The 21,918-nt window shown below is 52.7% G+C and overlaps 1 protein-coding gene across 7 annotated transcripts in view; it reads left to right on the forward strand.

Moving 5' to 3' along the window:
* Positions 1-12,979, forward strand: part of ARHGAP22 (Rho GTPase activating protein 22) — a 172,338-nt gene extending 159,359 nt beyond the window's left edge. For all 7 annotated transcript variants that reach the window (XM_036103151.2, XM_036103153.2, XM_036103155.2 and 4 more), the window contains 6 exons: positions 1,130-1,337; positions 4,129-4,261; positions 5,159-5,232; positions 5,842-5,963; positions 7,809-8,715; positions 12,416-12,979. In XM_036103151.2, coding sequence (XP_035959044.1) covers positions 1,130-1,337; positions 4,129-4,261; positions 5,159-5,232; positions 5,842-5,963; positions 7,809-8,715; positions 12,416-12,644 — 1,673 coding nt within the window. In that variant the 3' untranslated portion in view covers positions 12,645-12,979. The remainder of the gene's footprint in view (positions 1-1,129; positions 1,338-4,128; positions 4,262-5,158; positions 5,233-5,841; positions 5,964-7,808; positions 8,716-12,415) is intronic.
* Positions 12,980-21,918: the final 8,939 nt, after the last annotated feature.

A 21,918-nucleotide genomic window follows, 5' to 3' on the forward strand; every position in this document is an offset into this window, starting at 1 on the left:
GTCAATTTATCCACGGTGTAGAGTGTCTCAGTTTCCTTTTGACTTTGAGGCTGAATAATATTCCATTATACGTATGTACCACATTTTGTTTATCCATGTATCTGTTGATGGACACTTGGTTTGTTTCTACCTTTGGTTTTTGTTTTGTTTTGCTTTTTTTAAGCAAGCTCTCTGCCCAACATGGGGCTTTGAACTCACGACCCTGACATCAAGAGTCACGTGCTCTACCAGCTGAGCCAGCCAGGTGCTCCCTACCTTTCAAATATTGTGAATAATATACTATGAACATGGATGTACAAATGTCTGTTCAAGTCTTTGCTTTTGGTTCCGTTGGTTATTTACCTGGACGTGGAATTGCTGGGTCATGTGGTAATTCTGTTTAACATTTTTGAAGGCACCTCCCTGTTTTCTGTAGTGACTGCACCATTTCCATTCCCTTCAACAGCGCACAAGGGTTCCAGTCTTTCCACATCCTCGCCAACACTTGCTGTTTTCTGGGGTTTTTTGATAGTAGCCGTTCTAATGCGGTGCGAGGTGGTACCTCACTGTGGCTTGACTTGCGTTTCCCTAACGATCAGTGGTGCTGTGCCATGAGTATGTTTTCACATCAGTGTGTCATCTGTCTTGTTGTGTGAGCTGCGCGCCGTCTGTTTTTATCACCGTCTGGTTCTGCACAGTATGAGTAGACCGGGACATACCCGCTCATTCTACTGCCGATGGGCATTATTAGGTGGTTTCCCATTTGGAGGGATTGCAGAGTGCCGCTAAGAACATTCTAGAGTGCCTCTTTTTGGGGACATAGTCCTGGGTTTTTAAATGTAAGCCACTCCTGTTTGGAGGTTAGTGTTGCATAAATAAACCAATAAAAATAAACTTTAAAGGTTCCTCGGGCTTAGAAAAATTCTGTAGCACAGGACAGGCCCCCTGCCCGCTGTGCCCTCCTGCTCCCTGTCCCTGGTGGCCCAGGGTCCAGCCGCCTGGTGTGTGCCCTCCCAGATTCTGATTTGCTCCCTCAGGGAAGAGCCCTTTGGGCCCTGACAGCGCCCCCTGCCGCCCATTGTCCCAAGCGCCCTTTTCCCACTGCTGAGCTGGATCGCTGAGGGCCTGACCAGCTCCTCTCTGTGCTCAGGGATCTTTGGGCAGCGCCTGGAGGACACAGTCCACCACGAGCGGAAGTATGGCCCCCGCCTGGCCCCCCTGCTGGTGGAGCAGTGTGTGGACTTCATCCGGGAGCGGGGGCTCACCGAGGAGGGGCTCTTCCGCATGCCCGGCCAGGCCAACCTGGTGAGGGACCTGCAGGATTCCTTCGACTGTGGGGAGAAGCCACTGTTTGACAGGTGAGCTCCTAGGGGAGAGCGGCAGAGGTGGGATCACCTGTCCGTTCCCCAGGACACAAGCTCCAGGGGCCAGAGGTGGGCTGGCATCCAGGAAGCCTGGCAGCGGGGTGGTGGGTGGCACAGCTCCCCACAGTGGTGCATGGGCTCAGTTCGTGCCCCCCGCTACCCCCTGGGCAGAGCACCAGGCACAAGATCACTGCAGCAGCCCTGGGCCACCTCTCAGGGCTGGGGCCTGCCGCAGACGAGGCGCGCTCGTGTCTACGCGGGCTCTGTCCATGGTGGATGCCTGTAAACCCAAGCCAGGCAGGGGAAGAGAAGGGCCTCTGCTGGTTCCATTTGGGACTCCAGGCCTCCTGCAGGGCCTCCCTCTGGGCTCTGCTTCCTTGGGGTGACCCACGCCCAGGCCCCTTCAGTGGTAAGATGGGGCAGCAGCCCCCCCATTCTCTCAGGCAACGGGGGTGGGGAGCCAGTGCCCATCCCAGCCCATCACTGGGGCTTCCCGGGTCTGGGGCTGCACTGTGTGGGTAGAGTCCACTTCCCTGAAGAGCCCAAGGGCCGTGACCCGGGAGATGGGGCGAACTGGGGCCTCTTCTCCCTGCCGGCACCCCACCCGTTCTAGAGCAGTTTTCATAGGAAGTTCTTCGTGCATCAAGCCAACCTCGGCCTCCGTGGAGCGGCCCTTCTCAGATCGGCCCTCATAGGCAAGGCCCCCTTCTGCCCCCAGGATAAACCCATGGGTCCCTGCTGGCAGCCCTGGCCTTCCCAGCTCTTCTCTTGGGGCAGAGCACCCCCGGGCCTCCAGCTTCTGCCAAGACCCATCACTGCAGCTAGGAGAGTCTGTCGATAGATGTGGAGCCTGGGACTGACCCCGTTCCCAGGGGAGGTCTGCCCTTAGGAAAGAAGAGATACTGAGGAATGGAAGCCTTATCTTGCAGGCGGAGAAACTAAGGCTCTCGGGTTAGCCACCTCTTTCCAAGTCACACCTACAGTAAGGGAGGAAGCTGACTTAGACCCCTGCGCTGCCCTCCCTGTCTGTGTACCCAGTCCCCTTCCACCACATGCTGTGAGCCTGATCCTGGGGGGAGGGAGCGGGACCGGTGATGGCACCTGCCCTAGAGGGGCTCACAGGCTGGGGGGCATCCACAGAGCTGTGGGCCGCAGAACATTGTCCTTGGGTGCAGGGGTAGGGTGTCTGGGTTCAGGGTAGGTGTGTGTAGGAGGGGAGGGTGGTGAGGGGGGGTGCAAGAAGTACCAAGAAAAAGCCTTAAGCCACTGTTCAAAGGGAGAGGCTCTGCAGTGAGTAGGGAAGGAGGGGAGAGGATGAGGAAGTGTGTTTCTAGACAGGGAGGAGAGAAGGTGAGGCAGCCAGGGTGCTGGGCCAGGCTCCCTAAACCAGGGTGGGGCAGAGGATCTGGACATGACTGACTGCAGGGACCTGTGGGGCAGGGGCTGTGCACTGGAGCTGCTGGGACTAGCTAGGGGCCAGGCCTTCCGGGCCCAGAGCACTGAAAGCTGAGGGTATGCGGGAGAAGCCAGGGAGGGGCTCCAGCCAGTGAGGCTGGCAGAGCAGAAGGGGGGAAGGGCTGCTCTGAGTCCACTTGCCCAGGACAGAAAAGCTTTCACCTCCCCCACCAAGGGGAGACATATCCGTAGGGCCTTGGCCACACGTCTGTGCTTTCACTGTCCACGTCTTCCCCGGGGGCAAGCCCGCAGATCCTCCCTGCTTCCTGCCCCTCCACTCAGCCCCCTGGGGCTCTAGTTCCTGCAGTGGCCAGCACTGAACCACAGGACTCCAGCGGGGGAGGGGCCACTGGGCTCAAGCCTGGGTGCCCCCAGGGGCTGTGAGCACCCAGGAAGTGGGCGGTGTTGGCAAAGGTGGGAAGGGGGCCTGGGGGAAGGCAGTGGAGGGCATGGGCAGCAGCATGCCTGGCTGGAGAAGGTAAGTGGGAGCAGAGCCAGGGGCCGTGTGGCCAGGCCAGACTAAGAGCCACCAGGCCTGAGGCAGGGAGGGGCCCTAGGTCTGCGGGTCTGAAGTATATATGGGTATACAGATCTCTAGAATCCCAAATGCCAGAGCCAGAAGGGACCTTAGGGCTTAACTCAGCGAGACCAGCCATGGACAGCCAGGGCCGGGTGGCACCTTAATGGCATAGCCACATTCTCCTGGCCCCAGGCTCATCTTTCCTGAGTGCCTGCCACGGGAGAGATGCAGGCTCAGGGTTTAAATTCAGGGCTCTAGAAAAGCAGATGAAATACCTAGGGCCCAGGCCCATCCAGGAAAGCAAGCTTAGAGGAGGTGCCAAGATCGCAGTCCAGGACCTGAACCCAGAGGCCAGTAGGCCCAGGGTTGCTGCCCTCCACTGGGGGCAAACCAGCTTGGGCAGCTCCAAGCTGGGGCACAGGAGACTGAGGCCTCCAAGAGGACACACAGGACACTGGGGCGCTGGAAATAGCGTGATGAACATAGAAGCCCAGGCGTCTATAATGTGAATAGGAACCCAGAGGCTGAGGGAAAGGGCCTGACCTCTGACCTGCCCGGCCCCTAGTGGCCAGTGCCCAGGGATGCCTGCTCTTCCCAGGAGCTCAGCAGGCCTGCAAAGCAGGTGCCTTTGACATGGCCCCTCCTTCTACTGGTGGGCTAGTCGGGGGGTGGGGGGAGCAAGCTCAGGCTCACGTCATGTCGCACGTGGACATGAGGGCGCAGGCTGCCCCTGGGGGAGTGGCACAAGGTGCTTGCCACTCCTGGGGTTCCCTGGTGTCCCAGGCCTCATGCATGTCCCCCTGCCCACAGCACAACAGATGTGCACACGGTGGCCTCTCTGTTGAAGCTCTACCTGCGGGAGCTCCCCGAGCCCGTGGTCCCCTTCGCCAGGTACGAGGACTTCCTCAGCTGTGCCCAGCTGCTCACCAAGGACGAGGGGGAGGTTAGTGGCTCCTCGGGACCCATCCTGGGAGGTGGGCCTGCTGGGAGGTGGGTGTCTGGAGCAGGGCACAGACAGACATTTAGTGACTTTCGGGCCCCACAGATCCTGGCCTACAGCCTGCTGTGTGAAGGGCCTGGAGCATCCTGCTCTATGTATGTCGGTGAGGGGGTGGTTGGAGCACCCTGCTGTGTGTGGGAGGGTGCCCGGAGCGTCCCGTGTCTGTGTACGGTCCTTTCTGTGTGCAGGCCTCGGTCTCTGGGAGGGGCAGGTACCTCCTAAAGCAGGCTGAGTTCCAGTTGTGGTTCTGAGTGCCTGGGGCCCAGGTGTGGGCCCCAACACAGCAGGGACTCCTGCTCTACTACCCAGCTCAACCTCAGGCTCCCCAGGCCAGCCACAGGGTTCAGAAACCACCAGACCTTTCATCTATTTATATCCTGCCTCCTCCCAAAAGAATTTGAGGCTGCTTCCAGGACAGAGGGCTCCCACGCCTACCCTCGCCCTCTCCTGCAGGTGCCTGCCTGCAGCCCTAGCTGGCTTTGGCTGCGGAAGGACCATCTGTCGACCTTCTGGCCCTGTGGGGGACGAGGGGTCTTTACCTGGCAAATATTTGTGCCTCCCTAAGTGTGCTGAGCCATGGCCTTGACATTCCTCCTTCGCCCTGCAGAGGCATACCCTTCACATCAGTTCCCCAAAAGTAAATCTGCTTCCCCAAGGCTGGCCTCCCCGCTCCTCAGAGGGAGATGGAGGTGGGGGCGCCTTCTGGCCACCTGGGGCCTGGCTGCATGGGCCTTGGCTGGAGGTCTAGACTCGGATTCCTGCCCCCACTCCCAGCCCTCCCTCCAACCTGGAGTCTCATTGCTGGCCTTTGAAATGCTGTTTTTCTCTTTTGATCCCAAGGGGACTCTGGAGTTGGCTAAACAAGTGAGCAGCCTTCCCCTGGCCAATTACAACCTGCTCAGATATATCTGCAAGTAAGTGACTAGGGGCAGGGAGCTCCCCTTCCCTGCGCTCTGGCTCTGCTCCCCTCACGGAGGGGGCCTCGGTCATTCTCCCACCCCATCTCCCCCCCATGTGCTGACGGAGCCAGCGAGGGGCATAACAGAACACAGCCCCTGCGCTCATGGAGCTTACGGTCCCTGTGGGAGCAGGCAGTGTTAAACAGTCCCCAGGGTAGCATTCCTGAAGAGAAGGGACACACCCTGTGTCCCTTCAGCCTTCTCTGGGTGCCTCCCACCGTCCCCTCCCCCAGGGGTCTGCCTCCCGAGCACACCGGCCTCGCCCCAGGAGCTGGGAGAGGGCATGCAGTGCGCCTGAGGGCTCTGGGCCTTCGCGGGCCTCTGTCCCCACTGCAGGCGGGAAAGTCGTGTGTCCTGCTTCCACACTGACAGTGGGCCCTTGTCCTGCCGGCCTCTGCTTCCGATGGCCATCTGCTGCCCCTCAGAGGGGGAGGCTCTGCCCTCTTCTGAGTTTGCCAGGGGCAGCTGGCTACGCCCAGCAGCCGTGGACGTGTGGACATGGCTGGGCATGGAGGCCAGGCAGCTCCCAGCAGATTTGGCTTCTGCTGCTTCCTTACTATACAGGTTTCTGGATGAAGTCCAGTCCCACTCAAATGTCAACAAGATGAGTGTCCAGAACCTGGCAACTGTTTTTGGACCCAACATACTTCGGCCACAGATAGAAGACCCGGTAACCATCATGGAAGGTAACGGGGGAGGCATGCGTAGCGGTGCTGGGTGCTGCCCAGGGCTGGCCTGTCCTTGGTCGCAGGCCCGTCCTCAGGAGCATCACCCTGCATCAGTCCAGCCCAGGGCCGGGCTGGTGGGAGGGGGCTCCATTCCAGGGGGCCCTCTCCTCCTCCCTCCCTGACCCCATGGGGTCCAGCTATAAAAGGAAAAGGAACTTTGCCCTGTGGATGGGGTCATTGGGAGCAATTAGGATGGTGGGAGAGGCTGGGGGATGGACGAGGTCAGTGCCCTTGCCCTTGAACATACACTGATGTTTTTGCTTTTCTTAAGTAAGTATTATTAAGTAGTTGTCACAGGCTCCTGGATGTCAGAGCCGTACCCTGGGGAGTAAATAATGACCAAAAATAGCAGTAGCAGCTGTTTGCGATATGTGAGGGTCTCTAGGAGTGCCTTCCTTGTATCACCTCATTGTCAGCTTCACAAGTTCATGATGTGGTTATTGCACCCATTTTACAGATGGGGAAACTGAGGACAGGAGAGGAAAGGTGACTCTGTCAGCCAGGTTTACCAAAGGGCACAGGTGCAGGCTGTCCTGGAAGCTAGAGCCCATGCTCGGAGGCCCCGTGGAAGACTGTCCCGGAGTGGTTAGTGTGGGAGTCCTGCTGCCCACGGATGGGAGCCCCACAGCCAGTCCCGGCTGAGTGTGCAGAGGCAGGCTAGGACTCAACACAGCACAAAGCCAGCCGGAGCTGCTGCCCCTGGCACCAGGCAAGCTGAGGCCGGAGTTGCCATTCCTTGCTGAGCGTGACCTGGGAGAGATGGGAATGTGGGGGTGGGCTGTGGAGCTCTGTGTCCCCCCAAGCCTAGGCTGTGGCTCTTGGGGTGGCACTCTCCCTCAGATCTCCCCCTTGGCCTGCCTAGCTCGGTCTCATCCCAGGCCCCCCAGGTTCTGGGCCTGCCAGGTGGAACAAATGCCCAGCAGCAAACACTGAGTTCCTGCTTCACCCGGTTTTCTGGCTAAGGATTCCTTATTTCTTTCCAGGATTCTTAGTTACCTCTAGTGGGAGGGTCGCCCCAGCCACCCCTCCTTCCTTATCACCTGGAAACCTTCCCAGTCTCTGGTCTTTGGTGGAGGGTAACAGGAGGGAACAAGGCAAGCAGATAGGTACCATGGTCCCCCTTTCATCGCTGACCCCCAAATCCCAGTGGCAGGAACCACAGGCACCACAGGCTGCATCTCAGGGGCCGTGGCCTGGAGAAGAGGTATTGTGTGTGTCATTGTGTGTGTGTTTGTGTGTGTGTGAGAGAGAGAGTCGGGTGGGGGGAGGGCGGGTGGTGCATGTTGGGGGGCTGCGTACATTCATTTGTGTGTTGTGACCATGTGTACGTGGGATTGTGTGTGTGTGGGGGGGTGTGTCCACTTGCACCTGTAAGACCTCTCTGTCCCTGACCCAGAGCCTTGTGACCCCCCGAGTGCGGACAGTCAGGCACAGCCCTCCCTGGCAGTGCAGGGGAGTGGCGTGGGCAGGGGCAGCCGACAAGGCTGTGACGTCTAGGTCCCGGTTTCCAGTGCCAGCCTGCCACTGGCTCGCTCTGTGGCCTCAGTGGGCGTAGTGCCTGCTTCCTCCCCACACCCAGAGGGAGGGACGGGGCTGGAGGCACAGTGCCCCCTGTGTGTCCAAGGAAGGGGATTCGTGGGCAGGATTCTTCTGTCTGTGCTAGATTTGGAGGGTGTGGTGGCTGAGTCCTCTCTTGAGGGGCAGCCTGGTTCCGGACTGCAGGCACCCTGGGTTGGGTCTCATCTAGAGAGCCTGGACTGGAGACATCCACAGCCAGGCTTTCTCTCTCTCTCTTCCTGGCAGGCACGTCTCTGGTCCAGCACCTGATGACCGTCCTGATCCGCAAACACGGCCAACTCTTCACCGCGAGGGCCGAGGAAGGACCGGCCTCCCCGCGTGGGGGCCCACCGTGCACAGTGGGATGGGGCTCCGAGGAGGTCCCGAGGGATGGCCAGCCAGAACCCAGCAGCCCCAGCAGCCCTGGCCTGCCCTCACACAGGACCTCGTCTCTGGATGGGGCCACTGTGGCAGCGCTGTCTAGAACCTCCCCCACGGGCCTGGGTAGCCGAGGCAGCCCTGCCACCACCAGCCCTGGGAAGAAAGTGCAGACTCTGCCCAGCTGGAAGTCTTCTTTCTGGCAGTCAGGGTCCCGTTCGGGGAGCCCGAAGGTGGGCAGCTCATCCCTGGAGGTGCCCATCATCTCCTCCGGAGGGAACTGGCTCATGAACGGGCTGTCCTCCCTGCGCGGCCACCGCCGGGCCTCCTCGGGAGAACGGCTCAAGGACTCAGGCTCTTCGCAGAGACTCTCCACTTACGACAATGTGCCCCCGCCCAGCGGCCTCTTTGCCAGCACCCCCAGTGTGGCCAGCACGGCGTGGTCAGGGGCCTCCTCTTGCGAGGCGTCGGCCCGGGGCTCGATCAGCAGCTGCACTGCTTGCCGGGCCAGCGACTCATCCGCCTGCAGCTCCCTGCACACCGACGGGGCCCTCGAGCCCTCCCCCTTCCCCAGCAGCAGTGAGGACCGCAGATCCCCGGACCGGGGCCGGGGCCTGGACGAGGTGGGCACCTGCATCAGCAGCAGCGAGCCCAGCGACCCCGGCAGCCCCACCCAGGACTATGCCCGCTGCTCCGAGGCTCTCCAGGGCCTGGTCACAGAGCTCAGGGCGGAGCTGTGCCGGCAGAGGACTGAGTACGAGACCAGTATAAAAAGGTAAAGGGCTGCAGCCATGGGGTGAGTGCGAGGCTGGCACCCCCAGGGCCGGGCAGAGCCCTTGTGGCCAGCAGCTCACGGGGCACCAGCCCTGGGTAGTCTGCCTCTGGCTCTGAAAGCAAGCCTCTCTGAGGCAAGGCTCAGAGCAGCCAGCCCCAGGAAGCCACTTTTCTGGGAGAATGCCCCCAGAACAGGGCTGGGAATGGAGGGGTGGGGTCCTATGTCTGGAAAAGCTCAGGAGCTACAGGGCCTGGTGTGCAGAGCTCCATAAATGCCTGCTGAATGAGTGAGTGAGTCAGAATCCCAGCCTGAGCTGCTCAGAGCACCTTTAATGGAGGGGCTCAGCATAGGAGTCCCTGTGTGGCCCTCAGGGAGGAGACGGGCCCCCTGAGATGTGCATGGACCCAAGGAAGTGTCCATGTGCAATGCAGGCCCCAGGCCAGCCTGGCTGGCTGACCATGGTTGGGCCTGATATGGAACGAGGACTCCTTCTAGGATTGTAATCCAATTTCCTATGAGGAGGGAGCTGGCTGTGCTGAGCCCTGCCCTCCTACCTTCCCTGGTCACAGGAGGATGCCCTGTGCCATATTCTGAGCCTTGCAAGTTTGCTCACAGATGGTCCTAGTTTGATCCTTCCAGCCTCCCTGGGAGGAGGGTGTGTTCCAGCTCTGAGGCACCAGGTTCTCCAACCAAGGTCACCAGAGCCTGCACTGGCCAGTGCACAGTGCTTCTGCCAGCATCTCAGGCTTCTTAGCCCCTGGCCCCAGCTGTCTGACCTATAAATCAGGCCCCACCCATAGCAGAAGTTGTTTGTGGGCTCTGACAATCCTCCTTTCCCCATCAGAGACAGTGGAGGTGAAGGGGTTCCTGCTTCTCACTCTGGGCCTGGGATTTCTACAGGGAGCTGGAGGGGCAGCGTTTGGCCCTTTTGTTCTGCAGGAGGTCGGGGAGGGTCACGGCAGGCAATGTCTGAGCCAGGAGTTGAAGGACCAATAGGATTGGGCTGAGCAAGGAGGAGAAAGGACACAACATGAGTAAAACTGTGAGGTATACAACTGGGGGGAAACCCCCACAAGTGTGAGCACTGGGTTAGAATTTACCAGGCAGCGGGAACGGTGGAACACCCTGCAGATATGGAAAAGATGATTACAGCTGAAGATGAGCTCACAGACAAAAACTACAGGATACATGGGAAGTATTACCAGGCGGAGGCTGTCGTCATACAGCCTCAGAAGAGGTCAGAACCAGCTTCTCACTTCTTTAGCTCTTTGTGGAGCCAACTTGAGCTTCTAGCTTTTTCACCTTCTCAGAAGCTTGGTTTTTCAGGGGAAAATGCAAAGTTGTTCCGTGGAGGGCTCTAGATAACACTGCCTAGGGTCGAGTCTCTGGCCTCGGGTGACCTCACCTATTTGTCGTGAGGATTAAGTGCCACAGTGGATGGGAGTGCTCGGCACAGGGCCTGGTGCATCCAGAGTGCTCAGGGAGTTTTCACTGCTCACACTTCCTCCTGCTTGGTGGCTTGGAGGTAAGCTAAAGCTCGCAGAGGCAAAGGGACAGCAGCAGCCCTTGTAGGACCCTCGCTAGCAGAGTGGTCTGTGCTGTCATCCTGGTTGGAAGGGTGGTCTAGGGAGAGAAGGGTCTGTCTGAGCACATGAAAGAATGGAGCCCCATCCAGCGGGTCTTTGGGGAATACATCTGCACACAGGAGTCAGTCAACACTGCGTCTGGTCTGGGGGGTTAGGGGAAACCAGCTTTCTGCCCTGCCTCCCAGGACTCAGAACCCCTCCCCTGTGCCAATTCCTGTATTCCCAAAAGAGAATTCACTGAGTGTCTATGATGTGCAGACACTGTACGAGATGCTGGGGACACAGCCAAGACCAAAACTGATCAAAACCTCTGCCCTCATTCTTATTTGGTGGTGTTTGAGGGTTGGAGGCAGAGAGAGACCGTAAACAAGATAGATTTTAAAAATCTATGGTATGTTAGAAGGTTAGATAAAGGAGGAGTACAAAGCAGGGTGAAGGGAAGGGGGGAGCATGGCGGGGAGAGGGCTGGAAGGCCATGCTGGGACAGAGGGAAGGCCAGGTGCAGAAGCCCAGGGGCTGTGGTGGGAGAGGCAGGTGGAAGAAAGAGTGGGGGTGAAGGGAGTGTGAGAAAGGGGGGTGGAGTGTGGGGCTCTGGCTAGATACGTGGGTAGCATGGACCTAAGGGGCAGCAGTCAAGATAGAAGAGCCAGATTCTGAACATATTTGGAGGATTTTGCCAATTGGTCAGATGTGGGGATGAAAGAAAACTGACTTAAGGGACAACTTTTTGTTTTGGTGGAGTAAGTGAAAGAAGGTGTCTACTGAGTGGGACACCAGGACTGCAGAAGTGGTTTGGAGAGGAAGAGTCGGGAGCCACCTGTGGGCCTGTTAAGGTGCAATGCTTATGAAGTTTGAGTGCAGTCAAGTGAAGCTGAGGGCTTGTCAGCATGGAGATGATACTTCGGGTCTGGAGATGGGATGAGGTCACACAAAGAATCACATAGAGAGGAATACAGGAAGCCCAGGCCCGAGCTTGAGTGCACCAGGGGAGAGAGGAAGAACGAGCGAAGAGGGGGCTGGATCCAGAGGAGATGCAATGAGGGGTCTGTGGGGTCCCTGCTGCCACTCACCTTGGGGGTTCTTCTGTCTCACAGCATGTCCCGTGCTCCGCAGATGGCGGGCTGGGGCGCAGGCAGCTTTCCTGCCGCCTTCACGCTTTGTGTTAGGTGACTGAGGGTGGAGGCCTGGGCCTCATCCTGGACGGGGTGGGGAATGGATACTTACTCCAAAACACCACATTACAGGTGTTGCGCTGTGCGCTCACTGTGCGTGGTCTTCTTTGTCCATTGTAGCTGTAGCTCTTGGGGGAAGGGCTGGCCCCTGCATTTTTTCAGAAAGGACACCAGGACTCAGAGCAGTTTGTGTTGCTTCATAAACAGCCGGCTGGGGCTCAAACTCCAGTGTGTTGGTTCCCAGGGGCTGGGCTCAGCATGCCCCAAAGACCTTACAGGAGGTAGTCATCTGGTCGGAAAGACAGATGTGCCAGCCTTTGTAGAGTGTGGTGTCAACATCCAGAGAAGCATGTCTGTGGGGAGGATCCAAAGAAGTATCACTGAGGGTGGGACATTTGAGCTGGGGCGTGAAGGACAAGGAGTAGTGGAGGTGACAACCTGAACGGGGTTTCCCCTGAGTCGCGGTGCGTGGGAGGTGGGGAAGCCAGAGGGAGGCTGCAGTATAAGGGGCCTCGCAGATGAGCAAAGGCGAGGGGACAGTTTCCTACTTACCTCTCCATTTGGGGACCAGGCCTGCTTTCTGCCAGCCAGCAGCCCATTCCTCAGTGGACAGTTGGCTGGGCTGGAGGGTAAGTGGACTTTATATTTTAGTGAGGACTGAGGGAGGCCCCCCCGGCCTTGAGCGCCAAAGGGCCAGATGCTCATGCTGGCATTTCTGGATCACAGGCTGAGGAGAGGTCCCCTGGGGGTGAGTGCCCGGGTCTTTTGAGGAGCTGATGAGGCCTGTGAGGCCTGTCCCAGAGCCAGGTCCGAGCCTGCATGTGTCCTTCCCCTCCGCCGGCTGCCTGACCAGCTCCTTTGGAAGGAGTGCACGCAGGCACATGTTTGCTGAAACCCGGCCAGCCAAAGGCTAAAACAGTGTCTTTCTTCTTGATTTTAAAGACTCGAAGAAGGTAGTGCCAACCTGAGGAAACGAATGTCACGGCTAGAAGAAGAACTGGACCAGGAAAAGAAAAAGTACACAATGCTGGAAATAAAGCTGAGGAACTCAGAGCGGGCACGGGAAGACGCGGAGAAGAGGAACCAGCTGCTGCAGAAGGAAATGGAGGAGTTTTTTTCAACCCTGGGAAGCCTGACTGTAGGGGCAAGAGGTGACAAAGCCCCAAAGTGAAGGAGTGGAAAGAGCTCCCGTCCACAGGGTGCTCGCCCGCCTCTGAGCAGAGATGGCTGCCAGCCTCACGAGGAGCCACAAGGCCCTGCAGCCTGGACGTGGGCTTCAGTGGTGCCAGGAGCTCTGGAGCCAGCTGGAGGGAGGAGTCCTGACGCCCCCAGGGGGGACTGTTGGGAGCCCAAGCCCCACATGGGATCTGGATGCTGCTCCAACCATGCAGGGCCTGGCAGGTGTCTCGTGACCACCAAAAAAGATGGCACCTGGGATCTGAGTAGCCCAGTGGGCTACTTTTTTGCATTCGTTATTAAATTTGCTACCATAGCATGATGTCTCAATGCCTGACTCCTTCTTTATGGTCATGTAGAACGGGGGTTACCAAGTTGCTCGCAGGGTTGGAAGTCCCCAAGGTGCGCCATGGGTGGAATGGCCTGGGCTTCAGAAGTGGGTTATGAAGCTCCCTGAGAAACACACAGTGTTGTCACAGTCACTGAAGCTGGATTTATGCAAATCTATGTTTTGCTCCATGTTCCCGCTGGATTTATGCAAATCTATGTTTTGCTCCATGTTCCTGCTGGATTTATGCAAATCTATGTTTTGCTCCATGTTCCCTGTGCCCAAGGCAAGACGATTTTCCTCAGTCAGGCCTTCCTTCCCCCTCTGAGCCACCTGGGCCTCTGCAGCTGGTATCTGGCCTGGAATTCCTCTCAAGCCTTCCACCATAACCTGCTTGCCTTTGCTTGGCCCCCCATCTGCTCCAGGGCCAGAGCCCCTGAGCCAGAGCTCAGCATGGGCACTCTATACCTCACTTCTGCACCTGGGTGTGCGTGGGGGCACAGTGGGTGTTTGAAGGAAAAGAGAGCCACGGGGATGGGAAGTGCCCATTCTCTGTCCTCCAGGCGCCCCTCAGGCTGGGTGCCCTGTTTCCCTGCAGACTCCCCTTCGAGCTAGTGCTAGTCCCTCTTCCTTCCATGCCCATTTTACCTTCCTTCTCCAGCTCATCCTCAGACTTCAAGGCTCCATCAGGGCAGAGCTTTCAACAAAGTGTTTACCTGGCCACCACCACACATGTGCAGGCCTGGGCCAGAGCTCCTAGGGATGGGACTTAGGGAGCAACAAAGGAGTGGCCTCTGAGCGGAGAGGACTGGCATCGCTTCACTTACTCCTGCTCACAGTGTCCTTACATATCACCTCTTGCTATCCTGAGCACCAAAGTGCCCCAATTTCTGATCACTATCTCTGGAAAAGTCCCTCAGGCCCAACCACCCATCCACCTAGAGTCAGGTATAAACTACAACACTGATGCTTTAAATGCCAGGGTCTTGGTGCTCCTGAGAAGAGCTGGCTTCATACCATGACGTACAAGCCCACAGGCCCAAGTTGACATTCTGGTAACTCCCATAGTGGTGAGGCAGGCTGACCACAGGCCTTCTGCTGAGCCACCCATGGTCTTACCAACCAGGAAGCCAGATGCCTGCCAAGGGCACCCAGCAGCATCAGCAGGCAAGAGTTCTCTTGGGAAACTTTGAGGAGGGGGGTCAGTGGAGAGCAACACCCAGATCTACTCTCAGGCAATCTATAGCAGATGATCTGGGTTACCAGTTTCCCCAGAAGGTAAAATATTGCTCTCCCCTCTATTCAAGGAGAAAGAGAAAAGAAGTGACTGATTCCTCAACAAGATAGGAACTGGTCCCATGCTCAGAGGAGAAACTGAGGCTAGGAGAAAATCGGTGGGAACACCAGTGTATTTTTATGGTCCTGGGTTCCCTACCATAGTCCTGGAATTCTACCAACTTTGACGTGGAGAGAAGATACCACCAGGCTATCAAAGGAGCAGGAAAGACAAAAGGGGGTTCACACGATGAAAAGGAAGTTTGTCTGCTCTTAGCCGTTCATACTGGCAAAGGCTCAGCTTCCAGCCAAGGCCTGGCCAAAACTAGCTCGTGGACCACATCTGCCACCTGCTGGCAAAACTAGGATCTGCAAAGGCAATTTTTCTCCAAAAATCAGTAGGCAATATTCAGTAGAAGTTCTATCCTCCAGTTTCCATTTAACCAGCATTTTCCATTCTATCCGTAAAACATACGGACTTCTACCTGTGAAGCACGCTCAGCACCAGGGCCGATGGGCTTTGGCCTCGTACCCTGTCCCTATCCACTTAGGTTCTCCCCAGCTGAGTTACATTTCAACAACCTATTCCCGAACTGTGGATTCAAGTTGTACCTATTAGTGTAATGACATTTCAAATTAAGTAAACCAATGAATTATGAATGTGAAAATATAGGAAATTAATGTTTTGAAGACCTTTGCGTTTTTGGAATGCTTCAGAAAGAGCAAAGGCAAATTGTTAAAAAATTGCTAAATTGTGGATAAATCAACCATGCAATAGCATAAAATTGGCAAAAATCTAGGATTCTGTTCTTAGATTACTTCAAAAGTGTTTTAAAATTTGTGTTTGGCTTTAAAGCAAAAACTGGAAGTTATAAGTCTCATACTAAAAAACAAAAAAGGAATTGGCTTAATAACAAATGTCCATTTTTTTTAAGAGTACAGTTTTTAGGGTGTGTGTGTGAGAGAGAGAGAGGGAGAATTCCTTGTTTTACCTGGCTGTTGAATAAGGGACCAGGCATGACTGTATACTCCACACTGTGAAAGGGCTTCGGAATGGAGTCCACGTATAAATGTTCCCAGACCTGTGGGCAGTAAATGGAGTCAGTAACAGTAACAACATGTTTCGTGGGCTCCCCCTCCTTTTAATGGAGGGCCCCAGCCCCCTGGAGAGTTCTCCTAATATCCTATGTGGTTCTATCACAAAGGGGCAGTTTCTCATTTATATGAGCCCACAGCTAAGTAGATACGATAATGCTGCTGTCTCTTACATTCTTGTCTCCACCAAGAGCCCCCACCTTTGCCAGAAATTGCTGCCCTTCCTACCAAGCCCATTGCTACTACTTCCATGCTCCACCAAGCCCTGTGACAGGTGGACCTATGAGGTGCCAAAACTGTGTGGTGGTTGGTGAGAAAGGAGAGCTACAGCCACAGAAAGCTTTTCAGCATAGAGCAAAGAACTTGGGCTGGGTCTGTGCAGCTGGAAGACCTTGGGGAAGTTAAGCTTTGTGGGTCTCTGTTCCGTCCTATCTAAAATGAGGATAACCTCAGAGAGTGGTTGCTGCGCCAGCAGGTCTAGGTGTCTCGCATGTGATTAGGCGACGGTTATTTTCTGCACTTTAGAGCTGAGTACTTTGGAAGCACAGAGAAGTTAAGGACCTGGACCACAACCATACACAAGTTAGTGAAGGAGTCAGGCTTCCATCCCAGGGAGTCTTAATTAAGAGCCTGTATTCTTACTTACTCGTCCAAACTGAAGAGATGCTGGCTTGATAGTTTTAAAACGTTACCCCTATCATGTTTTAATGAGGTCTGTGCACGGGATGCAAAGTAAGTGCTATAAGAGACCTCTAAATCAGACGACGGCAGAGGTCAGGGAAAGCTCCCCGCAGATGTGACACCTCAACTGTTTTGTATGCTGATGTGTGTAACCAGAGCAAAAGGGGTGTGTACGTGTGAGAGAGAGAGACAGAGAAAGGAGAGGGGTGGGGGAGGATGGAGGGCTAGAGGTGGCAAGGATCTGGTCACGGAGGGTGGGATATGCTCTTAGCCCTTATGCTTTAGGAGAGGATTTCCCTGCTGCATATTATATCCACTATAGAAATCCACAAGGCCTTTCAATTTTGTAGGGATAGAAGGAACAAGACCTAGGTCATGGTTTTCATAGAACTTACATTGTAGTGGGGTAAGACAGAACATAAAGAAGTATTACAAAGAAGACAACAGGTCCCAAATGGAGTCACTTATACTCAGCCTCATTCCACGAAACCAAGACTTACAGTTTGGGCTCTCCCAGACTAGTTAGGTCATCTGTCGGATAGACCCCAACCATCCCCTGCAAGAAAGCAACCTTACAATAACCAACCTGCTTTTTTGTCTAGTATAATTTCCTGCTCCCTTCTGCCTATAAAGTTTTTCATTTTTTACAACTCCTCAGAGCTCATTTCTGTTAGGTTGTATACTGCCCAATATTTATGAATCATTGAATAAAGCCATTAAGATCTAAATTTACTTAGTTGAATTGTGTTTTTTTTAACAGAAGTACACATAAACAAGATACATTCAGATTTTAATAAGTGCTCTGAAAAAGGTGATCCCAGGGCCTGTTTTAGACAATTTGGTCCGGAAGTCCTCTCTGAGGTGAATTTGAACAGAGACTGAAGGACAGACAGGGCAGCCATGCAACCAGACAGCTGCAGGCGGAAGAAAAAGAGCTGTAGAAGTCCGCATGAGTGCTGGCACCCCTGTGGGCACGGGGGACAGACAGGGCAGGGGCCAGGCAAGGCCAGACACTGTAGGTAGGGCCTTGTCACCCAAGGTGGAATTATTTTAAGGGATGTAGAAAAGCATTTGAAGGCTTTAAATCAATGAACGTGAACTGGCTTGTATTCCAACAAGGCTCTTTTGGCCACTGGTGGAGAGTGGATAAATTTGGCGGGGGTGACGGGGAGTGGCTGCAGGGAAGCTAGTCCGGGAAGTGTGGTCCAGGCCAAGTGTAGTAGAGTGACAGGCCAGCAACTAGACAGGAAAACTGAATGAGGGGTGAAGGGAAGACACCGTGCCCAGATCAATCTTTACAGAGGTCCTGATGTGAATAGGAGCAGAAAAATAGGGTAGCAGAGGGAAAGGGGGTGAGAGAGAGCCTTTTAAAGATGGGAATTACTAGAGCATGTTTGCTGCTAAGAATGACTCAGTAGAAAGGGAAAGATGATGAAGAAGTGAGGGTGGTAATGAGGAGAGAAGTCCGAAAAAAAAAAAAAATGCAAGGAAGTGGAAGGGTTGGCTTCTGAGATAAGAACTGGGAAGACAGAGGACACGGACATGGTTGCAGACAGGTGTGTGAAAATGCATACTGAAGTTTTTAAGAAGTCCTGAAAAATGAACATGCTCACCTGTAAGTAGGAGCCCCGTAACTTACTTGAACACAAAAGCCTTTATTCACATAGAACTTCTCAGTCTTCACTTTGTATCCCCTGTAGAGCATTGTGGTTACAAACTGAAGACTATAGCCAGACTGCCCAGATTCAGATCCTGGCCTCACCACAGGTTGGTCAAGTAGCCTTGAGCAAGTTACTCTGCTTCTCTGTGCCTCGGTTTGATCACAAGAGGGGAAAGAACAGTTCTTACCACATAAAGTTGTAAAAAGTCTGTGAGCTCTTAAGAAGCACTTAGTGCCTGGCATAGAGTAAGCACTCCACGAATCTTGTTACTAATTCAACACAGAGCCACCTAGAACTGGTGCTAGGTATTGAGTCATTGAAGTCATTACTTTGGCTGCACCATCTGCCCATCCTCCACTTCCACATCTCTGTCTCCCCTTAGTGATCTACTGGTGTCTTCCCAGTTCCCTTCTTCCATAGTAACCACTTGAGCCTTGGCATGCCTCATTCTTGATGTGACCTGCACCCCATCTGTCATTGCTCTTGGTGGAGAGTTGTGTATTTATTTAGGTTTCTAAGGCAGCTGGTAACGGATGGGGGGGGCATATCATCGTCTTCTAATTTTGTAGGAGTCACCCTCTTCTCCCTCTAACCTCTTCTGAGAAAACAAGAGCCTCAGAGAGTTTAGGCAACTTGCTGTAGGTGAGGGAACTAGTGTGAAGCCAGGATCCTACTTTAGGTATCTGGCATTAGAGCCCATGCTCACATTACTACAGTCATTTCAGAGTGCTGTATATAGTTTCCTTATGACACATTTTGAGGGCCATGAATATTGCATTTCAGAGGACAGAAATAGCATAGATGATAGGTCCTAGTCATTGGCTTACCCAGCCCAACATTTATTGAATGCCTACCTCCCAGGCATTATTTAGAAGTCAAGACAGCTTCTTCCATCCAAGGGCTTCCAGAGTGAAGCTCTAGAAGAGAAGCACACAGGGTGCCCTCACAGAACGTTAAAAGGCCCACAATATGTTGCTGTCTTATATCCTGTGGGGAAAAAAAGTGGGGAGTGAACAAATGAATAAATGAGTTAGCAAGCATGCACTAGGTATATGAAAGAAAAAGTCATGGCAGGGAAGGTTCATCAGAGAATTATCTGAGCTAAGTCTTAAGCAATGAGGATTTAAAATAGGCAAATGCAGGAGTAAGCAACCAAACCATGTGCACAGAGATGTAAAGTATATGTCACAGAGGAGGTTCAGCTGGAATGGGGTGAACGGCAGGAATGTGACATGAAACAGAACCAAAACAAAATGTTTAACTGTTCTAATTATATAAAAAAAAAATCAGTATTGATTTTGAGGCATTTCTCTCAAATGAGGCATTTCTCTTAATTACTCTTACCAACCACACAAAGACTGCAACTACTTGGGATGGAAAAAAATGACTTGGAAGGTCAGAGTGTACAGAAGTTCTCAGGTGGGGACCATATAAAATTCCTCCTTTGCTCTTCGACATTTCTCTACATTAAACCATTTCTGTTCCTTTGCAAGGTTAAAGCCAGCAATTGCATTTGCATACACTGATTATTTTTTATAAAAGTACATGAAGTCATCATTATAGTAGCCCTGTGAGGCCATCTCCCATCTTCATGTGACAGATGAAGGAAGCAGCACCAGGCTCAGCAAAATTGAGACTTGTCCAAGATTGCCCAAACTCTCCATCTTGAGCTCAGGCTAACCTGGATTCATAGGATTCAGTAGGTCTCATCCTCTCTTGGACCTTGTCTTGTCAAGACACATGTGCTTTTAGTTCTTCCTTTTCGTTCTGATCCTTCAGTCTATTTTTCTCAAGACATGTCATGATTCTATTCCCTGACTTTTCAAAAGTCCTCTTTACTGCTGTTTTACCACTCAATCATAACTATGTCCCCACCTATCCAGGTAACCCTAAGTCTTACATATGTTATACCCAACAGGAATCCCCTTTTTCCTTCTGTCCACAAAATGACACTAACGGAAATGGTTTATGAGCCATACAAGCAGATGACACATACCTCACAATGGAAGAGACTGGAGAGGTGTATAGGCAATAAGGGAGAAATTATTCCTTTCTTTCCACCCTGAAACATTAAGTGGCAAGCTGATGCCATACCTGACGTGTGTTCCATCATAGTCTCTTCAAACTATAATGTACAAACTGGAAAATACATCACTGGATGTTACTTTCCCTGCACATCTTGTGTGCTGCCAAATCCTTAGGGCTCAGCCCCAAATGCTAATCTTGGCCATTTTACCTAGCTAATGGCAACCTGAGTCCTCTCTCTTCCATTCTCACTGTGCAAAAAGCTCCCTCAGCTGAGTATCTTTGGCTTTCCAGTCACCAGACCTCCAGTCTAACCAGCTTGCTCCCACAATCCGTGTGCCTCCTAAAACAAAGGTCACATTACTCTTCCTCACAAACTATAAGTTCGTACTGCCTTTAAAATGAAGACAATTTCTCCAAATGTTTCAATTCTGATCCCCAATTTCTCAGACTTCTCTCTCATTATATTCTCTTCATATACCCACATTCATGCCAGGCCATTCCACCTTCCTTGCCCATGCACACACTTTTAAACCTCCTTGCTTTCCCCTTAACCTGGGAATACCCTTCCTTACACCAAGGCTCAAAAAATGCCTCCCCTGCAAAACCCTCATTTCCTCTGATCAATCCCTCCCTGTGTTCCTTCAGCATGGTTCCTGTTCCTCTACACATTATTTCAATCAGGCTGACCACACTGTCATCCATTTCTGTATCTTTCCTTACCCCCACCTTCCAACATAGGATCTTAGGCATATATGCATTCATCAATTGATGAAATTAAATGTTAGAATTCTAACATTAACAAAGCGTATTTGAAGTATTTTAGTTTCAAACAAAGTCCAAAGACATTTGGTACGTTAACTGTAAAGCTAAAAAAATTTTTAAACCACAAAATCAGTACAAATCAGTTTTTATTTACATGAAGTCAATGGACCTTTGAAGGAACAATACTAAAATAAATAGAGTACCTAGACTAACAAGGACGAACTACTCCCATCTTATTTAGCATCACTGCGGTATTACAACTGGATGAATACTGACTCAACACTTTGATGTCTGCTTTTGTCACCCAGTCTCTCCTTGGAGGCCTCTCCAATGACTGTGATAAAACAGTGAGTGCATGCACCAGGTTGGCAACCACATCGGCTGATGGAGCAGCAGTGATCACGTAAAGACCTACCCCCTGTCCTGTCCTTTCCTCAAAGCAGGGAAGTTTCAGTGCAGGTGAGGGTGGGGACAGCATGGATAAGATGGTTTTCTGGAGCAAGAGCTGAGCAAGATAGAGGAGTGTCGTCATACAGAGACATCCTGGCCAGCACAGGCAAAGAGAATATAAATATGGCGAAGGTGAAAATACACTCAAAGCTGAAATCCCCAGTTTATTTTTAAATAGATCCTCTTTAAACTTATTTTTACCAAGTGGCCATGATGGCTGCTCTCCCACATGGTTACCAAGGACTAGGTTAAAGGCACTGAAGAAAATTCCTTTTAGATAAAGTTTCTCCAGATTTTAAACACAAGAAAAACAAGACTAGACAAACCAGAAACCCAGGGTGGTATTTTAGGCTCTTCACAATCTGTATAAATCCAAATCTAAGAAACCTGCCCTAATACTACTACCCCTTTAATCCCAATCCACAGGAATCTTAAGATTACCCAGAAAAACTTTTTACCACAAATTTACATTTTGTTTTCAATGAAAAAACTCTTAATTTCATATTTTTCATACCACTTTTTTTTTTTATTTAAAATATTATAACCAATTAACATACTAGGTAACAATGTTTACATTCCAGTGGTGCATGTTTAATGACTAGGGCATGAATGATTAAAAACCACAATAATTATCTCAGCATTCCCTACAAAGTGCCCCATTTTGTTTTGTCTAGAGGAGAGGATAGGAGAGGGAATGGAACACAGGGAAGGAACAGGAATGAAGAAGGAATGGTATCATAGAGGGAGAAAAACAAATGTCAATTATCATATGCAGGTTTCCAGGTTTTAAAACCCGTTGAACAGGATAAACTGTAATGAGAAAATAGATGTCACAGTCCAGGTAGACAGCTAGTTCAGTTTAACTTCATCATTCAGCTAAAAGATTAAGAGCTTCTCAAAAATATACCAAATATCGGGCCTACAAAAGTAATTTATTTCTTCGTAAAATTTACTAAGATTTATTCCTTTTGTAAAATGTAAAGAATGGA

The sequence above is a fragment of the Halichoerus grypus genome, chromosome 7 (genome assembly GCF_964656455.1).
Source record: "Halichoerus grypus chromosome 7, mHalGry1.hap1.1, whole genome shotgun sequence".
In the NCBI taxonomy this organism is placed as follows: domain Eukaryota; kingdom Metazoa; phylum Chordata; class Mammalia; order Carnivora; family Phocidae; genus Halichoerus; species Halichoerus grypus.